The sequence below is a fragment of the Plodia interpunctella genome, chromosome Z (assembly GCF_027563975.2).
Source record: "Plodia interpunctella isolate USDA-ARS_2022_Savannah chromosome Z, ilPloInte3.2, whole genome shotgun sequence".
In the NCBI taxonomy this organism is placed as follows: Eukaryota; Metazoa; Arthropoda; class Insecta; order Lepidoptera; family Pyralidae; genus Plodia; species Plodia interpunctella.
This window is the reverse complement of record NC_071324.2, coordinates 9,170,968-9,198,592: the sequence shown is the minus strand read 5'-3', so window position 1 is coordinate 9,198,592 and position 27,625 is coordinate 9,170,968. Positions and strand designations below refer to the sequence as shown.

The following is a 27,625-nucleotide window of genomic DNA, read 5'->3' as shown; positions in this document are numbered from 1 at the left end:
ACGAAGTGTTAAGATATGGTATATACCTTGGGTAGATCCTATGCGAAGATGCAAGTTAATATTAACACTTGAAGTAAACGTCAGTCGCCGTCTGTAACGGTTACAAAAACCTCCTTACGAGGACCCTTTTTAAGTATTAATATTAAATTGAAACTACGCACAAAGGATCTTCCCGCGGTGCTGTATAGACTTTGTATGTATATAAGTATTTTGCGTCAACCTGTTATCGGAGCGTTTATTCCATTGTTCGTAAAAGTATGAAAAAATATGAAAGGTTTTCAACAGTTCAGAGATATGTCTTGTTAATCAAATGCTGGTTTTCATAAACCAGTTTTAGCTTCTAATATGTTAAAGTTGCTACTATGTTAACGTAAAGTAAGGTACTTTTGGTGATTTTATGCGTACCATACATAAACGCTAATTAAGTAACATACTTAAATAATAGGGCGGGAAGATAATCTCTTCCAATCAACCGGTATACCTACATTAATTTAATAATGGCGTCGTATCTATAACAAAATGTATTAAATATTTATTATAGTATTTAGGTACATATACATTAACAAGTATTTTAACCACGTGTTTACGCAGTGTCTTAATTTTTCACAGGGATTAAAAAAAATACTAGAGTCGACATGGGTGAAAAAAAGTTTTCCTCATATAAAATAAATTTGACACTAATAGATATTTTGGCTAATGGCAAGAGTGGAGTTGGAAAAGAAAATAAGAAGTCGATATGATGAAAAATCAATTCGACAAAAAATAAAATATGCCACAGCAATTAATTTTGTAAAATGGGATACCTATTGCCAAATCGGTAGCTTTTGGCAAAGGCCGATATTGCGCATATACTCACTGACAAAGCCATTACAAATATTTCAATTGGCTATTGCCTGGCGATGGCGCCCCGCTGTTATCCTCAAGTAACTTAAGAGGGCGCTCCTTGTACACTAGCGCCAACGTTACAATTTTGTCAATGTCTTCGGAAATTAAAAACACTACAGTAGGTTATGTCTCACAAGATACAAATTTTTTTAGATATATCTATTAATGAATTTGACGAGCGTTTGAACTCAGCGTGTAGCGTTTCATTCGTGTCCGACAATTTTATTGAATAAAGAATCATTTTTTTAATATCAATCATTTAAATTAACATTGTAGCAGTACTTTACTTATTTATATAATAAGGTAATTAATTGATCACCGTCTATGGTAAAGTTTAATAAACACCTATGACAGTCCGCGGCGGACTTCAAAACGCTCGTGAAATTCACCCATATTTACAACAAGCAGTAGGTATTCTATACAACAAAGTCATAAAATCGATCTCCTAATGAACTAATATCCTAATCCTGTCCTAACTAATATTATAAATACGAAAGTATGTTACCTCTTCACGCTCTATCTAACTCAACTAATCTTCTTGAAATTTTGCATACATATAGTTTGAAATATGGAGGACATAGAGTGCCTTTCATCACTGAAATTAAATGTTACCGTGGGAAATTTACGCGGGCGAAGCCGCGGGCAAAAGCTAGTATACAATATAATAGATTTCCATTAAACAAAATTTAGTCACAATTTCCAACAAGAATTTTTATGGCCAACGTTTTCTTTTCAGTAAATTGTGGCAACTGTGTCCAATAGAAAATTATAATGTTTTCTAAGAGTTAATGTTACTCTCTGTCAATGATTGTCGCTAATTTAAAATAAATTGATAAAAATGTGATGCTGGTGCTAGCATGGGGATCGGCCGAGTCTTAATAAAGAGAGAAATTCGGCGATGACATCGGGAACCTCGACTAAGCCAAATCTGCTGAAACCTGAATAGACTCTGGGCACAAACATGCCTTGCGAAATTTTGTAGTTTTTGTAGTTTTAATATAACAATAGTTATTTACAAAACGAAAATTGACGTATTAAGTATATTGTATAAAATCAGTTCTCTTTCAACCTGATTGAAAACCTATGTACCTACTAGCTTTAATGTTTTGCATTTAGTTATATGAATACAAAATTACGAAGTACTTACCTAGATATATTATACCTAGATAAAAAGTTAGCTGTTACTATCACTGGGTACTCAAGGAATAGCCACCGATTCATATTCCCATACAGCGCGGTCGAAGTGTCTCTCGGGTCTTATCTGTGATTGCGACACGAAGAAATAAACTACCATTCATTTATCTTCACATTTCTTGCTTCCGGACCAAAAACAACTGCATAAGAAGGCGATTTGACTCGGCTTATGTGAGCTATATATTTTTTATACCTCTCTCAATTCCTTTTTTATTTTTAAATGTAATTTGGCCTCGTTGGCTACCAATTGAGTTTTTTAGAAACTAGAAAAATAGATGTACGCATGAAATAGAGGTAATTCTATAAAATTATTGCTCAATGTTATTTATAATATATCTATATATATATATATATATATATATATATATATATATATATATATATATATATATATATATATATATATATATATATATAATTGAATATTTTTGCCGCGCTCAGGCTCGCTTTCAAATATCCGTTCAAAATTCCTTGGAATAGACTTTATGACATTTCTAGCACAAACATCTAATCACAAATCGATATCAAATAAAAATAGCACAAAATATTCTGTTTACTGGGTTTGGTAAATTATGTTATTGTGAGGAATTATTCCTATAAATGAATGACTACTATAATTACAACTATTTTTGCTATTCTCGCTCTTCAATATGTTATCTCTTAACATATTTATCATCTTCCATTTTACTTAAAAGTTTATTTATTTGCTTATCGATTCAACTAATTAATTGAACAAAACGTTACACAAAACGCTTTAAATAATCGCTATTTTGAAACGTTTCCACGCCACATTCTGTAACTTACAAAAGGATTAACTTATGTAGGTAGATATGTCTAAAGTGAGGACGGAATATTTCCTATAGGTAGTGTAAGCCACCGCGTTTTCGCTCCGTGGAACTAGAGTTTGATTCGATTTAAGCGGAAATTCAAGGCACTTGCCAGGAAAAATTGCAATAACATTTTTATCGATTTCAGTTGCCTTCTATTTTGTTCAACACTAAAAGCAGGAAATGAAGAGGAAAAAGTCGCAGTTAGTTTAAGGGTCCCGTAACTCGGGTAGACGGAACCGGAATTCTTGTAGGATCGCTTCGTTGTCCGTCTGTCGAATTAATACATATAATAATACTTTTTTGCTTATCGCGTAAACTTTTATCCCTTAGTCGCTTCGTACGGCGAACATGGGAGAACTTGAAATCAGTTATTCTAAGTTAGCAATAAAGGCCATAGACACCTGTTAGAAATAATCTTTTAAAGTAAACTAAGATTACAATTATCATATTTCAGGTGAGCTCCACACGCGCGGAAAATATTTTTACGCTTATTTCAATCAAGTGGACTGTGTTTTGGGGTTTGGGGGGGTTGGGGCTGGGTTGGGAATTAAAATTGCGGGCTTCGAGACGATGCGTTTATTGTGGAAGGAACAAGGACAGATACATTACAATGCTGCCAGTAGTAAATATTAATAAAAACTAAACTTTAGTCACAACACGTAATCAATCGCAAAACAACACGCAGTCTACCTACGTCTTTCGCGGTTGAATTTTCATTCAGAATCCAAACTATGTTACAACAATCCTATATAATGATGTAAAGGTTGAAGTAGCAAATCGAACTCATGCTCCATTAGCATTAGGGCTTTTTTGTTTCTTGTTTAAGGATTAGGACGGAGGAGGATGAAGCCTAATGGCAAGTTTACATATAACCCGACTTAAGTAGTTATATGTACAAGGATTTAACACTATAACTTCAATATTTTCCATAAATGGACTGTTGACTGAGTTTGATCGCTATTAAATATGGCGATATATATTCGTGTTCTGTCATACCAGACTGAACATTGTAGACAAGTAAAATTAATTATACAGGTAAGTATAGGTAATGTGACGCCCAGATGAAAGAAAGACACACTTTTTGCAAATAAAAAGATACAAAACCAACCAACGTTCAAAATGTGTCAATGTTAACAAAACGCGGCCTGTTTGCAATAAGTTTTACGTGGAAGGTGAATAAGGGAATGAATTTAATTCAGTTGAAACCCAGCTGAAGTAATACCCATTAATTGTGGGCTATCTTTCGCCTTTCGAGGGGTGACGGGGGCAGGGAGGAGTCTGGACTATTAACTAATTAACCAAACGCAATAGGACCGATTCTTCTAAACCAGCAGTACGGCAGTGCAAAACGAGCAATTAGTTTTTACAAGTAATTGTTAAATTTACCACGAATAGAAAGTGCTTACGCGAGCTCCAAAGGCTCAATGTGTATGTGATATTTAACGATTTTTCAGAATTGTAAGTGACTATAGGGAATATTTTATATTTTATCTAAAAATAATTGTTTTTGTGTCTATAAAGATCCCCATAAATATTTTTCTGTAATATCTCCTATGAACAGACATAGTCCACTTACAGTTTTATTACATGTAAGTATAGATAAATGAAATACGTAGCAGTAAGTAAAATAGTTTAATCTACACGGTAAATAGATATATATAGATGTATATGTATATATGTATGTATATATATATATATATATATATATATATATATATATATATATATATATATATATATATATATATATATATATATATATATATATATATATATATATATATATATATATATATATATATATATACTCTTACAGAGTACGCGATAAAAAAAATACTGAGATTTTTCTATGAAAATCGCCCGCGAAGCCGCGGGCAAAAACTAGTTTCAAAATATAGGTAGTATTAAATTTTTATTTCACCAATTATGAATTAAAAGTGCAAGGTTTTGATTTCGACCTTTTATAATATTTCCGTCTTATTAGGTAATACAATTAAATGCTTTTTCAATTAGTTTTTATAAATAAATAATTACAGACCATAATTAATAAGTTCATGAGTCCGTTGTTTACTTAATTCTAATCGATAAGCACGATTTGTAAATATATGAGTTTTAGGAGTAGGTATGCACCCAGTGCCAGTCAAATGCATATCAAGTTTCCTGCCAGCATGGACCTAAATGCCGTGGTAATAAGTGCGAAATTGATGGGCTAAGGTGGATGTTAGGATAGAAATACATTGTGACAGGGTTGCACATGTACATGTCAGCTTTAACATTAACATTATCTGCGCGCCGTCGACGTTTTAATACAAGTTTATTTGTGAGACAAATTTAAAAATCCTCCACTTTCAATATTCATTTCGCTACAACTTCTGAATGGCTAAACCGATCTTCATGAAACATGGTCAAGAACACTCGGGATAAAATCATCTATGACACAAAAAGAACTAAACTCTCAAACTTTGCAGCGGTGGTGGATAGTCCGCATAAGATCACAGATTCAAATTACTCGTGCCACATGAGTTTGTATGCCAGATTGGCAACTCATGGTTAAAAGTTATCATAGACCACCATTTGCTTTCGGCGAAGGAAAACATCGTGAGGAAACCTGCACTTTAATGATCATTTATCACCAGTGTGTGAAATTGAGAACACAATGGTAAATATTGCCAAGAGAGTCGTTAATGTGTGTTTATCCACTTAATGACCACGACCCTGGGCCGTGATGAATAGTTAAGAGTCTGAGAGGAAGAGGATATTCTCTAAATCTCGAATCATAATTCATCAAATTAGGTAAATCTTATTATAACCAAATAAAATAAATCCCAAAGATTAAACAATGGTTTAATCGCCGGACGCGGAAAAGGATGATTCCATTTGCAAAATAAACATTGATACAACGCTGAAATAAAATGATTGAAAAGTGCACATAAAAGCACTTGTGCATTTCCACGGGCCAAGTTTTCCACACAAACAACTATACTGGTTACGTCCTACATTAATCCACATAAGAGTCTTGATGGGCACTTAGAGCATTTCTTATCCGCTACAATTTTTATTGCTGTCTTTTTATTATCACAAGCCTTTATGGAACGTCGGGGGTTGAGAATTTATTTATGAAAATATATTCTTACCTCGTATTGGCTAAAGTCCGAAACTTATTTTCGCATCACTTATAGATGTGAAGAGATGAACATGTTAGGAACAATTTGAAGTTGGCGGCTCACGGCGCGCCGCGCGTATTCGCGTCGATCGCTCTCGGAGGATGGAAAGCTTCTGATTCTGAATTCATTCAAGTTGTTTCAGCCGCCGCACGCCGCACCGCTCTGCCTGAACGCACCCTTGTTTCGAGAGCCATCATTATTGTTTATTTCCGATTTACTGATTGGAATTGACACGTTTGCTCACGCGGTTATTCGAGGTTTAGCTGTGTGTGTGATCTTCAATGTTAATTAAAGAGTAAAATTTGTTTTTGTCTCGCTATATCGTGTAGATAACCTAGTGGTTTATTGTATTATGAAAACCGATTTAATTATACCAAGAAGCAATTGAAGGTCCATCATTGTTTCTTAGGGTCCAGACCCGTGCTTCACCTAAGTTCTCCACCTGGGTGAAGCACTTCACACAGGGGACTTTTAAGGTCCCGTGCTCCAACCTTAGTACATGTAAACTGATATAACACGAATACCTACTCAATGCTCTTTTCCTAAAATTGGACAAGTCCATATCCTACCGGGGATAACGTATAAGGCGACTAATATAAACAGCTTTGTCAGCTGAGAGGCAACAACAGCATTCCTAAAGAGGATTGATGTGAGCTTGGCGGCTGGCAATATTTTAAGCATATTTTCAAAAGCGGACACCGAAGGATGGACTTGAAATGCGAATGAAACCGGGTGTGAGAGAATTAATGTGGTATCAGTTTTGTAAATCATTGCGAATTAAATTTACCACCTATGAATTTGCTTTGATGAAAACCTGTGTGTATCCAGTCTCAGTCCCCGTACAGTACGCCGTGGAGAAGAAAGGTAACTTCTGAAATATCCCAATAAATTATTATTTGAGGATGGTCCATAACGTTACGTTTTAACACAGTCATTTAAAAGAAAATTATCATAAACAGCCTATTATAACATTTAACAATATAAGTATGTATCAATTTGTACACAAATTAGAAACATAAATAAAAAATATTTTCGCAACACCATTAAAGTCTAGGTCCCATTTAAAAATATTATGTTTATTAAAATTTATTCCTAATAAAGTTTTAAAAATATGTCTAAAAATTAATCATTTTTCAATTTATTGATGACTGGTTTGACTGTTTGTGGGTCGTTAGGTCAATTTGACTGCAGTAAACTTGACTTTTGTCATCTTAAAACAAACATAAAAAAGTCCCACTGACTTTAATTTTTTTAACATTCAATGTTTACAAAGCTGTTAGCTGATTTCCGACAAATCCATCAATAAAGCTAGTGTGGAAAAAAAATTAGCATCACAATATTAGTATTAACTGTTTCTACAGTTCCGACACGCGGTAGAATGCGGTTATATTTTTTCTGATAAATAAAAAAAAACAGCTTTCTTCTCAAATTTGTTGATATAATTATTTATTTTAAAACATACATGTCTGCGTGTTGTCTATTAATTAGGTAGATTAGACAAGGAAGAGAGAAAAAATATTTAGTCAAAAATGATTTATTTCATATAAAACAGAATGACTTAATCTATAAAATGATATCGTATTAAAAGGAATGATTTTGATAATATTACATTTGGAAAATGCATACAAGTATTTGTGTATAGGTACCTTTTTTCGTTTTGCATTATATTGTACAAAATTATAAGAAAAATATTTTTGACATAAATGCTTATTAACTAATTTTGTTCTACAAAGAGTATAATTATATATGTTATACTTAAATCTTAAATGCAAATAACAATTTCATAGAAGCTTATCATTATCATATAAAAAGAAAAATATTGTGACCTTTAACAATTACGTAACTAATTTCATGCCAATAAATTGTAACAATCTGGAATGCAAATACTGAGTTAGGCAGCATTAGAACCATGTGTTATCCGTTGCGGCTCCGTTGCGCTCATGAACGCACGTCAGTGTCAAACCCAATAGGAAACATCGGCGCACAACGGAGCCGCAACGTGCTGCGTCGTCGCTACGGAGGACGACGGAGCAATGGCTGGCTATGTGAACAAATGAAACATTAACAAAGCAATCAACGTCATATGAAACCAAAGTGGAAATTAAAATAGGATATAATGTAATTATATCGACGCATATTTCATAAAATATATTATTGTGTGCTTAATTAAACTTGATATTTAAGAAAATAATCATGAAAATTCATTTAAAATTAATTCTAATTTCATTTATTTGTGTTACGAATATATCATTGGGACTTATTTTAAAATGTCAAGAAAATCTTCGCCTAGAAAAAATGGTATAATAAATATAGTTGGTTCTGTTCAGGGTAAAAATGTGTCTAATATCGAGAATTAGTATAATAATAATAAAAAAAAAAACTGTAAAGACAAGAAAACTTGTAAATTCATTAAATTTTTATAATATATAACGATTAAAACATTAATATTAAGTACTAGCTGCGCCCCAGGGCTTCACTTTCATTGGAATTTCGGGATAAAAAGTACCATATGTATTATTCCAGGTAATATTCTACCCGTGTACCAAATTTCAATAGATTTTGCGTGAAAGACTAACGAACATATATACATCCTCACACATTTTTGCATTTATAATATTAGTACGATAGGATGTAATAGAATTCGTGCTCTTGAAAAAAATATTCAAAAGCAAAGTTTCGCGTTCCATCTCGGAATGTAAGTACCACACTTCTTACTACTATACTATTACATATTATAATACTAAACTATCGTTTATATTAGTAAGAACCAAATGTTTTGTAATCAATATATAGATATTGATTACAAAACATTTGGTTCTTCCAAAGCGAACAACACACTTCACTATTGGTTCTTTTGTAGTTATTACTTACAATACTATGTTGATTTAACATATGTACCAAGCATCATATAAATTGAATTATAAAAGTTAGTGTATTAAATTTGTCCTTGTCAATCTCCAAGGACAAAAACATTGTCTAAATGACTTGAAAGCGGAATATTATGTACATTCACATAGAATAAAGCCACGAATACATTAAGAAACGTTTGACGCGCAAAATATCGTACTTTCCTTTTTATTACAATTAAAATAAGCGAGATCGAAGATGTGCTATTTCACTCGAATCAATGGCAATGAGTGAGATAGAGCGACGTGTTGTGCGTCAAATGTTCCCTAGTGTATTCGCGGTTTTAACATTAAATGTTTACCTAAAGCGTGGTTAGAAACCACCATCACATTGAAATCAATTTCTTAAATTTCTTAGCGAATAATAAAATACGATCGAATTTTCGGTAAGAAATAAATGGTTGAAAATGAGATGGTGTCGCTAGTGTGCAGCTGAAACTTCAGGTCCAACCGAAACCATCTCATGTACATGAACAACTGTCAAGGCACTTGTCTTAACAGTTGTTCATGTACAGTTAGAGGCGCGTTGTTGTCGCCAAGCCGCGTGGAAGCCGGCAGCGGAGTCCGAATCGGAGTCCCCGTCTTCGCTGCCGCCGATCTGTGCCCGGGGCTGGTAATAAAACAAATATTAAAAATTATCTGACGACTTCTGCCGACAGATTCGAATCCTACTCGTGCCACATGAGTTTTTATACCAATTTGACTCATGTATAGTAGTTTTCATAGACCATTTGCTTCCCTTGAAGTAAAACATCGTGAGGAAACCTGCACACTGGTTGATTATTAACCCGTGTGTGAAATGGAGTAGGCAATGGCAAACCACTCCATTAATAGTGCCATGAATGTTGTTGTGTGTGTTTCATTCTACATAGTGACCACGAGCCTCAGCCATGAGGAATACGACTATGAAGAAGAAGAATCAAACTAATTATTAAGGTTATTAATTTTAACTAAATAAGTTCACAATTAATGAACAAATAACAAAAGGTGTGTAACCACCTGATCAGGAGTGGACGGGGTGCTTCTGCTGTGGGCAGCCAACCCTCTCCTGCCATTGGCTGCGCGTCGCCGCACCTTGCTGCTCATTGGCGGAGGCATCAGCTTGTCGTCCTTCTGTAAGGTTAAAAAATCTGATTTCATATACACAATCGTGACGTAACCTTAGAGTACCATTTAGTATAGAGCGTTTGGACGAGTTCAAAAATGTGTAATTTTAATTATTTTATTTATCACAGTATTTCTTTTTCACTAGTATTTCTAATAATATAGCCCTTCGAATAATCACCAAAATAAAAATTATTCATTTACCCTATTGATATGTAAGTTGGGGGAGAAAAATAAATTTTATTATAAATATTTATTATTATGTTTTAGAATATCGCATTTACCTGTATGTTATCAGCAGAGCTCCAGGTCTTCAAGAGCTCACCGTCATCAGAACGCCAGTCCTCTCGGTCCCTCTTCGGGATGTAAGCTGAAGACCTGGTGGCGCCCACGCCGAGGAAGTTGCTGAAGGCCTCCGTGGTCTTCTTCACGCGCACGTTCAGCGAACCGATGCGGAGGAAACTCTCCTTTTCTGTAAAAAATGTTGCCAGTAAGGTTTTGGTGAACAGAAGAATTTGGTGCTGTTTAAGTATATAGCCGTTTCCCAAAATGTGTATTCACAAAACTATTTTTAAAGGTACCATCAATTAAATACATATATAGTTATATGTTTTAGAATCCGCGAACATTTTTGGAATGGCATATTCTGAAGACTTCACAATTCATAACAATTCAGCAATTGGCATTTGAATATACTTATTGATATTTTAAGTCTCTAGTAACACTGAATAGATTTCAATTAGAAACATAATTAGCATAAAAAGAAAAGAGGCGCTTCGCTGTTGTGTTTCAAACAAAAATTAATTTTCAGCGACAACGGATTTCATATCAACTTAGACAAGCTCAAAAACGTAACTAGTCAAGTGTTAATCTACGAATATGTTAAACAAATATACAAACAGGTTGTTATCCTTTCCCAACATTGTACGGACGTGACACGTAAGAAATTGTGTAATTTCTATTCTACAAAAAGATAATGTGCATCTTTATAAAATACGTATAAAGTTTACACGGGCTTTGTGTAGTAGTAATTTATATGTGATGAAAAATCACATATAAATTGCGACAGAAAAAATAGATAGATTTTAAAAGCGCGTATAATCGAATCATAGCACAGTCGACCGCACTTCAAGCGACCCTGCAGAGAGCTGTATGCAGCGGCAATAGCGAATTTGCAATGATTTTGGAATGCTTGATGTGCTGTTGACTGTGCATTATGAAACAAGTGTGCAAACAAACAATGCACGCGTGTGTCACACGGTTATTTTCAACACACTTGATGACGATACTTGTGACGTAAATTTTAATTATACACTACCTAATGTTATGTTGTAAGATTGTATATGCCGTGGCGTGAACCACGACCACCATGCCATAGGTATTACAGAGAACATTAAAGCTTGAAATAAAAACCTCAGAAATACAGAAAAATTAATGAAATAGTGTGTGTTAGAAATCACAACATATTATTACACTGTACTCATTACAATGGGTACTCAAAATTTAAAACAAGTGTGTTGAAACCATACAACCTAGACCACTAACCCAAATAATGATGGACAACATTGAAATCAGTGCAACCAGAAGACCACCCTGTTTGGTATCTTTTTACATTCTTACTTGACATCGTATTTATTGTATGTGGGGTCGGTGGAGCGGTTACCGATCGCTGTACGTCATACGATTCTGCTTCTGTAAAAGACTTTTCGCTGCAATAGCACAAACTAAACAGTTTTGTTCTTTAATATTGCACTTCCCACTACTTTCTCAAAATCACTGACGGTTGGCTGATAGAAAAAAACATCTAGGTTTTTAGTGTGCAATTTACAATTTTGTAATATAGTTAAATAAATAAACATGTGAAAATACCAAGTAATATTACACAGTGAAGTTGTGTTTTTTTACCTTTTGATGCTCAGTCTACTCAAGAAATGTAATTAAGTTATATAAATACGTGAAATTCCCAAGTAGCATTCTAAATGAGAAATTTGTTTTTTTACCTTTTATCGCTCTACTCAACCAAAGTTCTTGATATTGCGCATATTATATAGTTAGGAGGAAATAAGTATATTTTATCCCGGAAAAATGAGGTGGGCAATGCTGCGGGCAAATCTATGGTATACGTGAGTAACTACAACAGAAAAGTAAAGCAATTACAAAAGTATTTTATTAGTTACATAAAATAATGCACTTTCTTTGGGTTTTGGACCTTGGATGTTGAGTTTGTTTAATATTTTTTATATTATTTTATTTCATTACAAAATTGTAGAATCATTTTATAAGTTACATACTTAATATAAATGTACACGCCCGTGTGTTGCGCTAGTTACCTAATGAACAGTCATACTTACTGCGATATGAGCCTGGCGACAACGAGGTGTCCATGTGACCAGAATACTGCTTGGGCTTTCTTCCCGACCAATCGCGCACGTTTGGATCAGCGTCTGAGGCAATAAAAATAGATGGATAAACTCAAACCTTAGACTTATTACGAAATTTGACACAAAGACTAGACCTTTGAGAGTAATATAGACTTTTTTTCACGGCAATTTTATTAATATTTTTGTTGTTTTTCCAAAAGGAATTCTCAGGTCGAGCCTGGTATATTTGGTAAAAAGCACGGGCATTTTGCCAAGTGCAAACACACGTTATGGTTTACGATGAGGATGATGAGGATATCAATGAATTTTCTGAATATAACTGTAGGAATTTTCTCACTATTCGACAAGTATATTAGTAATATTGCAGCTTTCTGTAGAGTCATATAGATAAATTTAGGTAGGTCTAATTGATTTAGTCTATTGAAAATATCTGAAGGTATAACGCCTGTAGTGGAGACAATAATGGGAACTATTGATACTAGATTCATCTTCCACATTCTCTTAACTTCTTCCTGCAACTCTGTATATTTTCCGATCTTTTCTTCTATAGTTGATTGTATATTATGAGTGTTGGGAACTGCGATGTCTATAATATATACGTGTTTATTGTGTTTATCTACAAGGGTTATGTCGGGCCTGTTGTTATGGATTGTGTGATTTGTAAGAATAGTCCTATCATAATAAAGTTAATTCTTCTTAATTATATACTTCCTGTAGTTTCTTGTTGTTATAACTTGGTCTTGAATAGCAATAAGAAAACCTTCAGTTTCTGAAAACAAGTATCCAGTACTAAGCCATTTATTCGATGCTTCTTTATTAATGTGCGGTTGTCCTAAATCTTTAATGTATTAATTAGGTTTCTCTACAAATGTTACAATACATTTTATGAAACATGAAAATTACTTAATCTAATTGTACAATCTATTAGAAAACTGATGTCGACCGCAATTCTATATATTTTAATATTTACATTGGTTAATTATGCCAGATATATACTTCATGCTTATTTATTGTTAACAATGTTCATGAACTAAGTACCTATTCTACGTTGATTCGCGTACGCATTCGTCAGAGTTTGCTGAAAGTGTATATCTAGCTTAAATGTACAGTAGCCGACTATACACTATCGGTAAACAGTTCGCCAAACTTTGGATTTGGCATACATTGCTGGCTTTTCATTTTCATGCGGTAAATAAAAGTTCTCATACAAACTAAGCAATGTTCATTTATTCACGTCGACATCTGTTTGAGTTCACCGAAAATGTATATCTGGCATAAAGCACTCGGTTTGTATAGTAGTAATCTGAAATATTACTGAGAAGAGAGGATAGATGGCGCCACGCGGAAATTGTAGTCCGTATCTTCGTGTGTTTACGCCAAAGTTTGGCGAATTGTTCGCGGGTAGTGTGGAGCCGGCAGAAAGGGCGCGACCCACCACGTACTTCCTTGTTTTCTATAAGGTTTCACACTGACATGAGTTAACGTACGTCGAAACTCCATACTTCCACGTTCTTATGAGTTGATCCGTCGACGCATGTCAATGTGAGAGAGGATGGAGGATGGGAACACGCTCTAATGCCAACTCCATACTGCCGCCGAACTCACACACATCACGTGAATGCGTGAACATTGCATCATTTGTATGAGAGCTTTTATTTATCGCAATGAAAAGCCAGTGCTGTATACCGAATCCACCAAAGTTTGGCGAACTGTGTGGAGCCGGCATAACTCTTCTAAAGTTTCAACACAACGTACCGTAAACTTCGATCAGCAAATTGTACACGTTTTCGTGACGAAACTGCTTTGCTATATGCAATGGCGTGTATCCCTGAAATTGACAAAATACATTATATATTATAAGGCTGCCATTTATTAATCTATTTATAATTCAGAAGCCTAAAACTGTAGATTTCAGATCGTAGTCTGAAAATTGAGATATTATGTTTTATTGATTCATTTTTACACAGTCCAATTTCCAAAACGGCTTAATAGATTTTGTTGAAATTGAATGTGTGCAATGTCAGCGAATGGCCATTGCGATATAGTACGGTACGATACGATAGTAATATTATGACATACCCCGCACTAGCGGCTTGCCCCGTGCGATTATCCAATAATATCTCAGATATTAAATTTCCGATATTACTACACACCAGCAGATGTTCAAAGAAGGAAGTATTTTCAAAAAATATCACATACTTACAGGAAAAACGTGTTATTAATCGATTTACTTATAATATTTCGACATCGATTGAGTAGAGATTGGGAAACGGTGAATGCCTTTAGTAATATATGAATAATATAATTTTTCAATACTTTGTTATTTAAAACACCAAGAAAATAATTTATTTTCAAAATAGTATTCTTATTTTTGTTGCATTCTCATATTCATGTGAGGTGAATAAGTTATAAGCACTAATTGTAATTACTTCAAGATCACTGGAAAACTTGGCTGTCGAATAAATAATATGAATATGGTTACATTCGGGGCTGCGACGCCAAAAGGCAAGGGTTAGCGTAACAAATGCCATTACATTTCGTAGATTGGGCTAAGATTTTACAACCGGCTGTATTCCTGACGCTAAATAATATTTGAATATTCTATTGTTGCCTATCAGCTGTCAAGGCGACTTGATGTCCCTTACTCACTTTGTTCGGTATCCACGGAGGATATGGAGTGGTCCTATTCCAGGGCGGGATCAACAATGCTGTAACTAGCGTTTTGTGAACCGGGCGTGCTTCTACAACTGCGCCCTTAATTTTTTTGTTGTATACATATCATAGGCAAGGACTAGTATACGTACGCACCGATTACACTTTAAAAACTAGAAGAATTATGTTTTTATCATATATTTTATAAAGAAAATCTCTTTAATATGTTACCTATATTCAATATTATCTTATTCAATATTATTCACAGTGAGATATGTAATGACAATATTTTCTATTAGAAACGATATGCTTATCGATCTAAATGGCTAGTAGTGTTGTAGTCTTTGTGTGTGGCCATTTCTGCGTACCCTCAGGATCTGCGCCCCGCGCCTGGGCACCGTTGGCACACCTATATTTACGGCACTGGGGACCATACGTGATATTTCTATACATAAGTATGAATTTAGTAATGTTAAACAAACATTTTATTACCTACCAATTCATGACGTGACATCATCACTGTTATAAGGTCATCAAATTTAAAAAACTCAATATATACAAAACCACATTTCTGAAATTGAGCGGGCTTTAAAATTAAACGAATGACCATTTAACTTTAAGTGATAGTACAGCCTAAGAACTTTTCCTGTAGATTTGATGGTAATGTTCTGAATGCCATTGCTACTGCCCGCACTGCGTAATAAAACTAAATAATTGTTAGTAAAACTGACATTAAACCGTCTACCCCGAATCCACAAGTAGCAAAGTAAAAAGTAAAGACGCAGCATGATACGTAACAATAACGTCTCGTCGTCAAAAGTATATAGTATTTTGTTTTAATAGGAGTTTACCCATGTTTAAAGAAATTATGTTAAGCAACAACAAAATTTTACTTTCGAGACTTGCTAAATATTCCAGTGTAATCTGAATTATTTATTTGCTTCGCAGAAAATGGTCATTTAGTCTGACTAATCAATTGTTTTCAAAGGTAATTTACATTATTTTTCTATCTTTCAATTAACACTGATATAGATTTTTATTTTTTTTCCCTGACCCTGGGCTTCACGGCGTCAACGCCCAGAAAGCATCACTCATGCATCTCTCTCAATTCCAAGTGAAGATGACAGAGATAGAGATAACTTTTATGGTATCTAAATGTCAAGTCATACATAATAATTTGATGATTATTATTATGTAATTATTATAACACTCGGTCTCTACTTTTTACAAAATCTGATTAAGTAAGGGACAATAAAAACTTACCCCATTCTATCGCCAAACGAATCGCCACATGAAAAGAATAATGCCTTTTTAACGATACAGTAAAATAACTCAAAACCATAAGGAACAAATAAAAATACTTTAGGAATATTGAAATGTTAAAAAACGATTATAAAAATCGGATGGGTTAGAATCGATTTGCCATAATCGTCATTTCGTCATCAAGAATATGCATAAACAACGGAGTGGCAAATTAACTTTCGGTAAACCAAAGGGCAGATTTTTCTTAAACAATATCTATAATCATAAATAATGGATGATGGATGATGGATGAACGCTGGGTGTCATCACCTATTACATTTTAAAAGGGTCATCAGTTCAGGTGCTTCAAAATGAACAAACATGAAAGTTAAAAATGAAATGAAAGACGATGCTAAGCCTGAGCCAATAAAAAATATTCTTATCTACACTAAATACACTTCTAGAAAACATTTGCACATACATTAGGAGTGAAGGGTGAGAGAAGCAGGTAATTACAGGGTATTGTGGCAAAAGACACTAGGCTAAAACAAAAGCCATCGTGTCTGGCTGTCTGTCTGGTGGGACCACATGCGTCTTTGCCTGTATGAAAGTAATAATCCAATTTATACAAATCTTTCTCCAGAGGAAGTTGCATTATTCCTGAAGTAATAGGGTACATCCGTGGTATTGGTAAAGTATTTATTTTATTTCAATATTTAAATTTTCCCACGGAAACGAAGCCCCGGGACGGAGCTAGATTGTAGTATTTAATGCAAGTAAAAAAAAAACGTTATAGTTACTGCTATATAAAAATCTACTAGTGTCTTTGTGTCTCAGAAACACTTAAACACAAAGTGGCAATATAAAAGAGAGTTTAATTTGGCATTAAAGATTCTAGGTATCCGTTAAGACGAGCGCGGTTGTTTTAATAGTCGTCACGTAATCAAACCTAAATACAGTTTTTACGACCATCACTCCAGTAATGCCTAATTAAACTGTTAACGAGGGATTTGTGAATACTTGAGAATCAATGGGTGGAATGTTTCTTCGTTTGTATTTGATGAAATGGTGGAATATCAATATAGTACCACAATGAGATTCATACAGTTATACGGTATTACTAAAGGCGAAAGTTACATAAATTCAGCCACTAGACTAACTGTTTTATATTATAGTACAGTGCAAGCAAACATTATATAGGTAAGTATAGCTCACCGATCGTTCATTGACCAGATGCCGAGCCACTCCAGCCAGCAATTTGACAAGGTTCTCATCGCCGCGCTTGCATGCCCAGTGCATCGCCGTCTGAAATACAGTGCAGGATTTTGTCACACTTACGATAGACCCCTTTTTAAGGAGCAAGTATTACTTCTACTAAATGCTAAAGTTTGTGAGGTGTATGTGTTTGTGTTTTTTACTCTTTCACGCAAAATCTGGACTGGATTAAATATAACCCGGAATAACACATGGGGTACTTTTGATCCCAAAATTCTCACGAGAGCGAAGCCCCGGGGCGCAGCTAGTTACATATAAAGATAGAGTATAGGTGACACTTTCTAGTTCTGAAATACTTTTAAGCTTAAAATTTTTAAGTTTTGATCCAATTCCCTGAATGGAACTCTTCTGTAATGCCACCTTAATCATTCCAATCAACAGCTGATCGACTGATCAGTGATGTCGATGAAGCTATAAATTAATTCATTGAAACTTGAACGTAGCAAAATCATGCGATTTTCAAAGCGCTTGGATGGTCTCCTAGAATATTTAATAAGAGGATTTGAAAAAAAAAACACATTATAATAATAATCACTACTAGTTGTAAAACTTATTTACCAGCATATTAAATAAGTCTGTATCTACATTAATAAGAAAAAATAAGTAGGCATATATTATGTAGGTACATAATTTCTTCAGGCTTCATTAGATTAAAACCAAATTCAAACATTTATCGAAATCCAACGTTTTTGGAATCATTGAAAATCGACACGGAATCTTTAAAATACTATAAAAAAAATACAAACCAAGCTGTCAAAATAGGGTAAGAATAATGAAATGTGCAATTTGGACGCATCCAAAATGATTAGGACCAAATATTCAAATCCTAAAACGGCATAGGATCACGAAACTGTTTAGTAGGTCGGCGAACAAATTACTTGATTGCCGGTTTTATATACCTATGTAAAACACTTTGATGGACAATATAATGTCCAAATTATAGCTCTTTATAATCGGAACGCATTAGCTTGATTTGCATTCAGATTAAAGATTATATTTTGTTGATGGTAGGTGTTATTAGCATAGTTATATGAATTAACTTGCTATCATCGGTGGTCATTTTAATTTTTAAAACGTTATGCTAAGGATAATTTTAAAGAACGGTTGTTTAGATAGAAGATTAAGTTAATACAAGTAATACTTATTGTGTTCGGCAGAGGCAAGTTTGGGACTTGTTCCTCGGCTATTAGTGGGAGCCTCATTTCATATTGAGCCTCTAACCACATTAAGTAACATTAATGTGAAACTCATTAACTTAAACGCGATACTTTGCATTCAAGTTCCTAAGGATGAGCAGGTACAGGACCAAAGGCTGAGTCTGCTATTCAAGCTCGCTATCTAAACGCGATCACTAAACTGGATTTAAGATTACAATCGTTGCAATACGTAGATTTGAATTGGACTTAATTTGAATAATGTATTGAATGTTACCGGGGCCTTATCCCCAGCGCCTGCGATCTTTTCCGCACGAAGCGCAAGATCAAAAGCAATTGTTCCCTGAAATTCATTACGACATCCGAGGTGATAAGGAGCGGAGTAGTGCGGAGTCAGAAACTAATACTTGTTGGGGGTTTATACACGATGTAGGCGTGATCACCGCTGATTCAGTCGGGTGGTGGCAGGCGGCGCTGGCTTCGAGCTCAGAGAAATATTGGCCCACTGGGAGGGACTGTTAATTTGCCGAGCGCTTTGGGTACGATTTTCCACGTACGTATACGTGTAGGGATAGTCCGTGGTTTACATCGATTGGTGGGCTTTCCCAACAGCCATTCTGTTCAATTTTATTGCCCATGTTCAATGGGTAATGAAATTCGATTGTATATTTTCAGCGGGTTTTGGACGGTGTCGGTTGATATCTATCGTTTTCAGTATAATTCACGAACTGTACTTTTTTAATTTTAGTATTATATACTATACTGTAACAATCGAATAGGTATACATAGCGGTACAGATTTTTGTCTTTAATTCTATGTTAGTGTTATTATTCTTTTTTATGTGTATGCATGATGGCGGTTGTAAATGGTGTGAAGATGTCAACACGTGTTGTTGTTTTAGTAACATGAAATAGAAAATTAAAAATCAACTTACATACTGCTTTCACACGTCCATTGCAGATTGGGGTCACCATGTGAAAATAAAAAATAAATAAATTAGTAATTGCATAGATCATATCATAGATTAGAAAGAGCCCCGCGCGCGGGTCCGATAAATAATTATGCAATTCGATTTAAGCACTTTTTACCTAGGTGTCTATCTGATTTAGAAAAAAAAATATTTGTGATTTTTTTTGTTTAATTTACTACATTGTGTTGATAGTTATGTTTAAATTTGCTTTGTCCATGTATTACAAGTGACTTTACACACACATGGACGGACACGGCCGGCCATTAATACGCTAGTTTTGGACATCCTGCACAAAAATGTCCCTTTAAACAAAAAAGGGCTCATTAAAGCGTTTCCGGGTCAACCGACGGCCGAATTTACTAATTTATTGTGGGTTTAGCTAATAAATTCGAGGCGGGATTATGCGCGCACAGAGTGGCTTTATAATTTGCCTGAAAATAAATCTTCTGGGTGAGTCGTTATCGCTTACAAGAATTTTATGCATCCGAAAGACGTCCGCTATTTCCTACGTATATCATCCTTCCCATGTTCTTATGAAGATATTTTGATTAACTTGTTAATCTGCCTCTGATATTTTTAAACAATGCACTGTTCGAATGGGGTTATCATAGGCTTTCGAAAAACTTGCATCAGTTAAGTTTTTGTATTCATTTCAAAGTGTATAAATTAATGACAAACCGAAATATGGTAGGTAATTGTTTACCAGTATAAATGCGTGCAAAACTAATTTTAATTTGAGTGTTTTCATCGTCGGAAATGGACATAATTTCCGTATTAAATTAAAAAGAATCTTGGATGTCAACTAGGAGAGGTAAAATAGTTTTGAAATCATCTACCGTTTTAGAGGCTATAAAATTATTTGACTTCCGTCCACTTTAAAGTGTAAATTGTTATAGACGATTTTATTTAGCCGTTTCAAAAGCGTATTCGTGTTTTGTGACCAACGGCTCACACTTGCTTGACAGCAATAACATCGAAGCATTCAATATCTTTAATCTGATATAGAAATTAAAAAAGGTATACCTACATTGTATGCTAAGAACACATACAACATTATTATATCAATTTTCAAAAATAAATAAGGCAAGCAGAGAATTTGATGAGCTAGCATTTTAAGTATTTTACTGGCAATTTGGTTACTGAATGTAATTTAAGGTGATCAAAATCGCACGCAATTTAGTTGTGCACATATCTAAACATTTTGAAGATAAAATTAAATGCCATTAATACATAATAGAAATATCGATAAAGATTGGATCATTTCTTGTAAACATCATGTAATTAATTAACATTTTACAGAACAATAAATCCTAAGCTATTATCATAATATTCTTGATTTATTTTCTTGAAACTTCGAACTATTTTAATTTCTTTAATTCATTTCTACTGAAATAGTTACTGGTTACGCTGCGGTGTGACTAAAGCCACATAGATCGATCGCACTTTAACAAAAGCAAATTGATCTTATTGCTATTGCCATCCTGGATACTATTTTTTATACATCCAATCGATGAGTTATCTTTCAATTGAGATTATTTGGTTGAGATTCGTCATAGAATGGTAATAATAAAATTTATTACTATAATATATTCTACTTCCATATAGGAAAAATTTAAGGACTGATAAGACTGTTCACCAAGACAAGTACATTGAAAAGACTAAATTCAGAAGTTCTCGTTTTGGCCAGACGACAAAGAAGAAAAGTAGAGTATCAAAAACCAAGTTGTGCGCTCTAAGACTGTTTTTGTGGCATCTTAGCTTCTTCGTTTCCTAGAGATTTGATAATAATTACATGTCATTGATTTATTTAGTATTTATGTTTTCAATTTTCTTATAAATTCTACTGTGTAAATGAGGCCTATTGTTTAGCCGAGTGATATATTCCAAGTGGAGCTTATGGGTTGTCCTCTTGCTAGCAATATCCGCTAGCAACTCATATTGATTGCGTTTGCATGTATGTCAATTAGGATCACCAGAACGATGCGTCTTCAGCCCGGCTAATTATCGTCTTGTCACAGAGTATATGTCATTATGCATAGACTGACAGCTATGGCGATGAACGTACTAATGCGTGCAAATTGCTACTGTCTTGATCTTAGTCACTTGATTAAGTTATATGTAATACTCCAAAGTACAGAAAGAACTGGTTCGAGCGAGATAAAGTACCCGAAACTATATAACTTTGTCTATTTTACAAATACTATGAAAATCAAAGTAATTATTACACATATCAACTACGAAACGTCTCTTCTTCTTTATAGACGTATTCCTGCTAAATGAGGGTCGTACTTATTAAATGGAATGAAACACACAATGACGACTTTCTTGGCACTATTATTGGAGTGGTTTACCATTGCATTCTCATTTCACACACAAGTTGACACAACCAGAATGCAGGATTCCTCATCCTTGTTTTGTTTCCTTTCACCGGAAGCAAGTAGTGGTCGATGAAAATTACTATACATGTCAGAATGGTATACAAACCCATGTGGCACGAATAAGATCCGAACCTGGTACCTTTCTGCTCACAGGCGGGCGTCGCCATAACACCGCTTCGTTAATATGTACAGAACCTATGTATGTCTGACCGTCTGAACGTTGATTCCTTGTTGGCTTTTAGTTTGCAATTATTATATTATTATCCAAATAATATAATAATTGCAAACTAAAAGCCCCTCTGCCAAACGCTGTCTATTTTAGGCCAACGGTTGATTTTTTTAATTTCCGCTTTTTATATAAAGCACTTATTTGCGTTTTCCTTATATCAAAATCTACTGTTTCCAAGCCCTATACATAACTAATATATACATTTGTGTCCAACCGCATAGTTCGGATTTCGGCCCAATAACTAACCAAAATTGGTCACTACTCAACGAAGGTATTAGCAGTCAGCGGCAAAATAGAACTAATATTTTATTTTGTAGATTCAATTTTTATTGCGTACCGTTATGTAGTTCAAAATATAGTTAGGTACTTATTTGGCCAAACTTGAAGTGAGTTTTTTTAGAGATTTTTAATACTCAGACAGCAGACACAGCTTTGTCTTCGGCCAAAAATCGACTTTCGGTTAAACAGTAAGGTATAATAAATAAGAATTATACTTACACCCTGTAGCCCCCCGCAGCGACGTGGTACCGGAAAACATAATGGTGAAGTTAATGTTTTTGATAAAGAAGCTATGATAGAGAGCAAGAGAGCCGTTATAAGGAATTATATTATAGAAAAACATTGCTAGAAAAATAAGTTGTCAAAATTAATCACTCTATGTGTAGTTAGAACCAACTTGAGCTTACGCGCTTGGAATACATAACTACATGGACTAATATGGCATATATATTTACTTAAAATATTTTTGAAAATATTTAAAAATAAACCTTTCCAATTCGTTGATTGCAGAATTTTTTGTAGGCAAAATAATGAAAATAGAGGATATCTCAATTTTGTTTCACCATTCAACTTCAACAAATTCAACAAAAGGTGCCACATTCATATTTAAATCCTATTACGGTCCAACATCCAATGACAGATTGCATTAATATTATATTATTACAATTGTTATAATACCTCTACCTATACCACCGGATCTTACCGTAAATGAATCCTGAAACAAGAAAAACGAAAATTAATACACGCTAAATTATGAGTGATTGCATTATATTACACGATCGCTAATCAAAGCTTAATCGATTTCATTTCAGCAAAAAATGTGATTTTTTGCATCACATCGGAGAGAGTGGCGTGGGCAGAAAAACACAGCTCGATTGCTTTGTTGTTTTGACGTCCGTCGACGGATCAACGTAGAAACGTTGATCCGTCGTATGGAATTTCGACGTACGTCTATGCAATGCACTTTCATCTCAAAACGTATGACGACAGAGCAATGGAGCGAGGCCCTTACTTCGTGTTTGCTGCATCGTATATGTTATAACAGGGAATTAAATCTCCGCTGCCGCGAAATTCCGAATAGGCTAGCATTATGAGAAAATTTCCGATAAACTGCATGTAAGTATTCTTTAATATCCAGTAGTAGCTTACGTGATAAAACGGGCAGTTATTAAGCATTTAAGGTTCATCTACAAGGTGTTTTATTTTAAGTGGTAAATTGAAACTGAATTAAATTTTACTTCAGATTATGTCTATATTAAGTTAATAGTTAGGTAGCTAACATAATGTATGTATCTTCATTTTATAGAAATTAGAATTACTCTACTAAATAAAATACTTAATCCGTCCCAATTATGGGCAAAAGTCTCTCCCAATGACCCTTCTTCAAATAGGCTTGAAACAGTACAATATTAATTCAATAAACTACTGGTGGGGACTAATCATACTCGTATTACCAAATCTCGTACTCGTAATCAAAACGCGTATTTTGATGTTTTCTCCATTGTCATTCACACGATACTTGGCAAATGTTTCAGGCATTACAACCGTGTGAAGTTTGGAAGGGGCGCTAGTTACAGATATAATGAAAATCAGCTAAGCAACGTAATTGTGTCAATTATGAGGATCCCACGGACCGCGCGAAACTAAAAACACCATTAACTTTTGAATCACTTCCCATAATGTTCGGACGCTGCATACATAATTAAGAGTACAGAAATGGAACAGGAAAATAAGCGACAGAAATGCGTTCTTAATATTAAATATTTGTTGTATATTTGTCCTTCTTTTTCATGTTTAAAGAAGAAATGAATTATTATGATTATTTTCGATACTTTGAAGAATAAAGAAGATATGTATTAATAAGCCGATATTTTAGTGAATAAAACTAGTTTTGGAGCCCAAATATATATACTACCTTCCCTCAAATTATTTTTCGTAATTTTTTGAACATTGTACATACCCATTATATACAAATATTAGTTAAATGGGTGAAAAAATATTTGAGTGTCTCCATTACAAAAAAAAACTTAATTACATAACATTTTATATTTATTATATTTACATATTTAAAAAAGTTTAGATGAACAAAGCCGTAGGACGACTACGATCACAGATTTATATATTACACGACTACGATTGTCTAAATTACATGACATGATCATTGGCATATCTGTGCTCAAGATTTTGTGCCCGTGATCACCGAATTACCAACTAAACTGTAAAAAACGTAGATAAAAGTGCGCCCAGCATCTTCCCAGGGATCGGAGACGTATGGACGGCATTTTAATACACCCATAATCGTCGATCGACGTCGGATCGTAATATATGAAATGTGTAATACCACTAATAGGTGTAGGGCTTCCTCAGCGGTCGCTTGGCCAATTTTACTTTTCGTAATAACTTTAATATCCCATAAGGGCAGTGCTGGCCGTGCGTGTACAAAGACGGGTTTAATGGCGCCGATAGCTTGCGCTATAATGCTCCTTTATTTAATAAACTGTTGTAGTTAGATTTAGTATTTGCTGTTGTTTATTAAGATTACAATTAAAGCATGGGGCGAGCTTGAAATTCAAATGTGAACGTCGAAATTTTTCGCAGTGAGAGGCTTTAAATTCGATTTGACGTTCGATATGATTGGCATGTCATGAAAGAAGAACAAAAATCACGTCGTATAAACTTTCTCTTTTATCAGCTTAGCAGTCTAATATTTAAACGATTCAAGAATAGGTTGAACTTATCAGATTAACATTCAATCTAAGTTTAATAACACTAGATAGAAAAAAGATAGAAAGCCAAATAACGTGGCATTTCCTCGACACAATCAATCAGAAGAGCAGTAAAGCGATCACTCGAAGAGAAATGTTGCGTTTGATACGTCTGAGGATATACGTGAATGAGAATACTAAAATAAGCAGTAATTTATTATCCAAATCATTGCAAGGAGACGCGAACGCTCGTAGACAGTTATTAAGAGCTAAAACGCAGCGGAGAACACGATACCAGCTATCGTCGTCCCTTTCTGCATCAGTTACGCTGAAACTAGCTCATAAATCAAAGAGACAAATATGATCCCATTTCTCTTTTTCCAGCATTAAATTCGTGTGGGGCGTATTGATGATGTCAACGAGAAATTTACTAATTATTTTTTAACATCAGCCATTTTTAAATTCTTCTCGATAGCTCAAGCTTTATTTATTTCAAGTTTCTTATTGCAGGATCAATCATTGGTATGTCGAGAATAGGTTTCCCAGTTAATACAGTTTCTTAGTCCAGCTACGTATTTTTATTTTTAGTATCTCTGCCTTTTGAAGAGTAAACCGCAGAAAAATTTTAACACTGCTTTGGGGTTCCACGAAACCTTTATATTTAAATTACGAGTGCTAGGTTATTTATAACCGTGAATAAGTTCAAAACCTCCATTCTTATTTGATACAAGATAATACAACAATCATAAAAATATTCATGATGAGCTGATAAAAATCAAAATTATTCGCCGCATACATTACGCTAGACAAATGACCAATTCGAAACGACCAATATTTCACTTGGTAAAAAAAAAGAATTATCTTCAAGTATGTAAATAAAGTGCGATTCGGATTAGCAAAACTAACACGATGATTGGAAAGGAAACAAATAGAAATTGGAAGGAACGCTACGAAAATTGAACGGAGCGTTGATAAAATAAGAGAATTTAGGAGTAGAACGTTAGGAATGAGACATCGACGCAAGAGTGCAGAGGCGGCGGAGCAGCTGACACCTGTCATCACGCAATTTATTACCCGCTCCGAAATAACAGAGTCAGTGAACGTTGGAACAAAACGAGGAGACACAACGCTCTATTAACGCGACGTCCTGCGGGTGTAGTGAATACACACACGCGATCAAATGTACCAAATGTATTGCCGAAATTTCGCCTGGAGCGGTCCGCTGTCGCACGTTGATTTGCGCAATTATGCTGCATCGAACAGTAGCGCATTATTGATCAGTTATTGTTGATTGCTATTTTGGTTGCAGTTTTTTAGCCTCATGCACTCATGCTTCTTTTGTATATTACCAAGTGTGAAACATTTTGATAAGTCACACTGCATATCTTATAATATACTGATCAAATTACAAAAACATCTAAGATTGATTAAACCACACATAATAGTATAGTTAGCAAAAGCTATTGGGACAAACGTTGAAGTATTTGTATAAAACAAAAACAATTTCCGAAAAAGGCATAAACGCAAGGGAATCGAATTTATTGGGATACGGTAAACTGCATCCGCGGAGATAAACAACGCAACCGAGATTTTTTCGCAGGTATACTGGTACTTAAATAAATACGGCCGAAACACAACGAAGTAGATTTATATGGCTCAATGAAGAAAAGCGGCGATATTTACTCACTTGTCGTTTCTGATATGTAACTTAAAATGAAGACTGGTTAATTTAATGTAAAAATTGCAAATCGAAATATTAAAACATCTGAATTCTTATGGTGACATGATAATTGGCGATTTGTTAAAACAGAAATAGGCCTACGAACTGTCGCTGAAATTCGCCTTCGACTTCGTAATTGAACTCCAAATGCTTTCAGCATCAGATCCACATAAAATCGGAAGTGGAGCAAAAAAGCCCAAGATAAATATAATATAATCAAATGTAAAAGGCGCGACAAATTAAGATCAGATAAAGAAATCAGATTCCAACTAAAACAAGAGGAAGGGAAGATATGATATAAATCAAAAGATGTATTTTTTTTACTAGCGTTAATTACAGAAGGGAGTATATAAATAAAGAAGTGTTGGTCATTGAGAGAGCGGCTTGCGAGCGAGGCGGCCGCCGCGGCGCGACAAGCAAATGCACTTATCTTACCGGGATGTGAGAAACCACGAGCGCTGTCGACGCCGCCGCCGGTTAGTGCGCCAACAATGCATCCCACTAAACTCGAGTCAATGATCCACAGGTTACGTACGAACAGGATTTTGGGACCCAAC

At 34.6% G+C, this 27,625-nt stretch overlaps 3 protein-coding genes across 11 annotated transcripts in view; all 3 read right to left on the bottom strand.

The window, feature by feature from the left end:
• Positions 1 to 6,181, bottom strand: part of LOC128683005 (cyclic nucleotide-gated cation channel subunit A-like) — a 36,185-nt gene extending 30,004 nt beyond the window's left edge. For all 6 annotated transcript variants that reach the window (XM_053768120.2, XM_053768122.2, XM_053768121.2 and 3 more), the window contains exon 1: positions 6,044 to 6,181. The gene's annotated coding sequence lies outside the window, so the exon portion shown is untranslated. The remainder of the gene's footprint in view (positions 1 to 6,043) is intronic.
• A 1,408-nt stretch (positions 6,182 to 7,589) lies between these two features.
• Positions 7,590 to 14,374, bottom strand: LOC128683030 (uncharacterized). 2 transcript variants are annotated; one of them, XM_053768198.2, is made up of 6 exons: positions 14,220 to 14,374; positions 12,435 to 12,527; positions 11,704 to 11,775; positions 10,368 to 10,555; positions 9,979 to 10,092; positions 7,590 to 9,589 (listed from the first exon to the last, which is right to left on the bottom strand). In XM_053768198.2, the coding sequence occupies exons 2-6, from the start codon at positions 12,466 to 12,468 to the stop codon at positions 9,485 to 9,487; spliced, it is 513 nt and encodes a 170-aa protein (XP_053624173.1). In that variant the 5' UTR covers positions 12,469 to 12,527; positions 14,220 to 14,374; the 3' UTR covers positions 7,590 to 9,484. The 2 variants fall into 2 exon arrangements, with proteins under 2 accessions (XP_053624173.1, XP_053624175.1); XM_053768200.2 differs by lacking the exon at positions 11,704 to 11,775 and having other exon boundaries at positions 14,220 to 14,372.
• Positions 14,375 to 16,169: 1,795 nt separating this feature from the next.
• Positions 16,170 to 27,625, bottom strand: part of sowah (sosondowah) — a 41,793-nt gene continuing 30,337 nt past the window's right edge. Inside the window, exons 5-6 of one of the 3 annotated variants that reach the window (XM_053768195.1) lie at positions 17,574 to 17,663; positions 16,170 to 16,385 (exon numbers count right to left, since the gene is read on the bottom strand). In XM_053768195.1, coding sequence (XP_053624170.1) covers positions 16,341 to 16,385; positions 17,574 to 17,663 — 135 coding nt within the window. In that variant the 3' untranslated portion in view covers positions 16,170 to 16,340. Of the gene's footprint in view, positions 16,386 to 16,450; positions 16,959 to 17,573; positions 17,664 to 19,721; positions 23,359 to 27,625 lie in introns of those variants that run through there. The other 2 variants (XM_053768194.2, XR_008406246.1) reach the window with 2 other exon arrangements.

Coding starts and splice junctions, on each gene's coding strand:
- LOC128683030 (XM_053768198.2), bottom strand. CDS start 12,468: ATGGACACCTCGTTGTCGCCAGGCTCATATCGCA. Junction 11,776..12,434: donor GTCGCCAGGCTCATATCGCA/GTAAGTATGACT, acceptor AGTCTTTTACAG/AAGCAGAATCGTATGACGTA. Junction 10,093..10,367: donor GCTCTGCTGATAACATACAG/GTAAATGCGATA, acceptor TTAACCTTACAG/AAGGACGACAAGCTGATGCC.